The following is a 1,971-nucleotide window of genomic DNA, read 5'->3' on the forward strand; positions in this document are numbered from 1 at the left end:
TTTTTTTTTGAGACGGAGTCTCCCTCTGTCGCCCAGGCTGGAGTACAGTGGCCGGATCTCAGCTCACTGCAAGCTCCACCTCCCGGGTTTATGCCATTCTCCTGCCTCAGCCTCCCGAGTAGCTGGGACTACAGGCGCCCGCCACCTCGCCCGGCTAGTTTTTTGTATTTTTTAGTAGAGACGGGGTTTCACCGTGTTAGCCAGGATGGTCTCGATCTCCTGACCTCGTGATCCGCCCGTCTCGGCCTCCCAAAGTGCTGGGATTACAGGCTTGAGCCACCGCGCCCGGCCTCTTTAGCTTTTCATTTCAGCACTCCTCTCTTAAAATCTATTTTTCCATTTCCCTATACCTTTGTATTCCCTCTCTCAAGGAAAATGAAATAATTTTCCTTCTGCTCTTCCAACATAGCTTCACCTTCACCTTAAATTTTAAACCTTCTAGAAAGGGATTACTCTAAATTTTTTAAAAAGCATTCAAAATCGTATATTATTCAGGCATTAACCGCATTTATTTAGTGCCAACGCTACTGCTTCTCAATCCCTACCCACTCCCTCACTCTCGCCCCTTAGTCCTCCCCTTCCAATATCCATTTTGTCTCCACTTTCAGTCTCCCAGGTCACTGTCCCACCTTTTCCTCAGGCTCTCTAAAATCAATGTCTACCTACCGCAGGTTTTCCCGAATAGTCTCCTCCTCCTCCGACTCATCACTACCCGCGTGACCCCCTCGGAATCTGCTCTGGTCCCTCACTCTCCCAAACTTCGGACCCCACCGCTACTCCCATCGCTGCCCCACAGTTTAGTGAACGCTCCTTACACCCTCCCTCCACCCCCAAAACTTCCCCTTAGGACCTCCCCAACTCCCACCTTCCCCGTTCCCAGACTCCACTAGGTCTCCTTTCAAATAAATGCCTCTTCCCTACTTTAGAGTTTTCGGACACTCCCACCCCTCAGAGCCCTCCCTGCCCTCGCCCGGCGCCTTAGCCCGGCACCCGCGCCGCCCCCGGGCCCACAGCGCCCCCGTGGGTGTGGCCCTCTGACCTGCCTCCGCGCCTCCCGCAGCCCCTCAAGCCGGTGACCCAGCTCCCGCCGGTAGCTCTGCGCTGCCTCCACATTCTCGCGCGCCTCCTGCAGCAGCAGCTCAGGCTCCAGCTCCATCGCCCCCCTCATCTGGCCGCGCGGCCGGCGACACCTAGCGCGGCTTCCCGACTGCGCCGGGCGCCTCGGAGCTGCCCGGCCCGGCCTCGCGCAGGCGGAAACACCGCCCCGCCTCGCCCCGCCACGCCCCACGACGCCCCACGACGACCTTGATTGACGGGCGCGCTGCGGCGCCTCGCACGGGTGGCGTCTGGGTCCCAGCGCCGCCCGCCCCGCGGTTCACCCCGCCTCTTCCGTGCTGCGGCACAGCGCGGCTGGCGGGGCCTCCTTGGTAAACGTGCTGAGGCCTGGCAAGATTGATAACCAGCACCTCGCCAAGTGCTTCTCACAGCTCATCGCATTCTTGCCTGACGTTCAGCCCTACCTGTATCTCCATTGCTCAGACGAGGAAATTGGGAGATAAAGGTGGGAATCGGCCCGGCCCAGTGGTTCACGCCTGCAGTCCCAGAACTTTGGGAGGCCAAGGCGGGCGGATCCCTTGAGCCTTGGAGTTCGAGACTACCCTGAGCAACACGGCGAAACCCTGTCTTACCAAAAATACTACTGCTATTACTACTACTGCCACTACTAGCAACACGTAGTGGAGCGCGCCTGTGGTCCCAGCTAGCTACTCGGGAGGCTGAGTTGGGAGGATCGCTTGAGCCCAGGGGTCGAGGCTGCAGTGAGCTGTGATGGAGCCACTGCACTCCAGCCTGGGCGACAGAGCGAAACCCTGTCTCTAAATAAAAAATCCTTTTTTTTTTTTTTTTTTGAGACGGAGTCTTGCTCTGTGCCCCAGGCTGGAGTGCAGTGGCGCGATCTCGGCTCACTGCAAG

At 58.2% G+C, this 1,971-nt stretch overlaps 1 protein-coding gene across 1 annotated transcript in view; it reads right to left on the bottom strand.

Moving 5' to 3' along the window:
* Positions 1-1,268, bottom strand: part of CRLF3 (cytokine receptor like factor 3) — a 51,845-nt gene extending 50,577 nt beyond the window's left edge. Inside the window, exon 1 of the mRNA XM_025361782.1 lies at positions 1,040-1,268. Coding sequence (XP_025217567.1) covers positions 1,040-1,168 — 129 coding nt within the window. The 5' untranslated portion in view covers positions 1,169-1,268. The remainder of the gene's footprint in view (positions 1-1,039) is intronic.
* Between the last annotated feature and the right edge of the window lie 703 nt (positions 1,269-1,971).

This window comes from Theropithecus gelada, chromosome 16 (genome assembly GCF_003255815.1).
Source record: "Theropithecus gelada isolate Dixy chromosome 16, Tgel_1.0, whole genome shotgun sequence".
In the NCBI taxonomy this organism is placed as follows: Eukaryota; Metazoa; Chordata; class Mammalia; order Primates; family Cercopithecidae; genus Theropithecus; species Theropithecus gelada.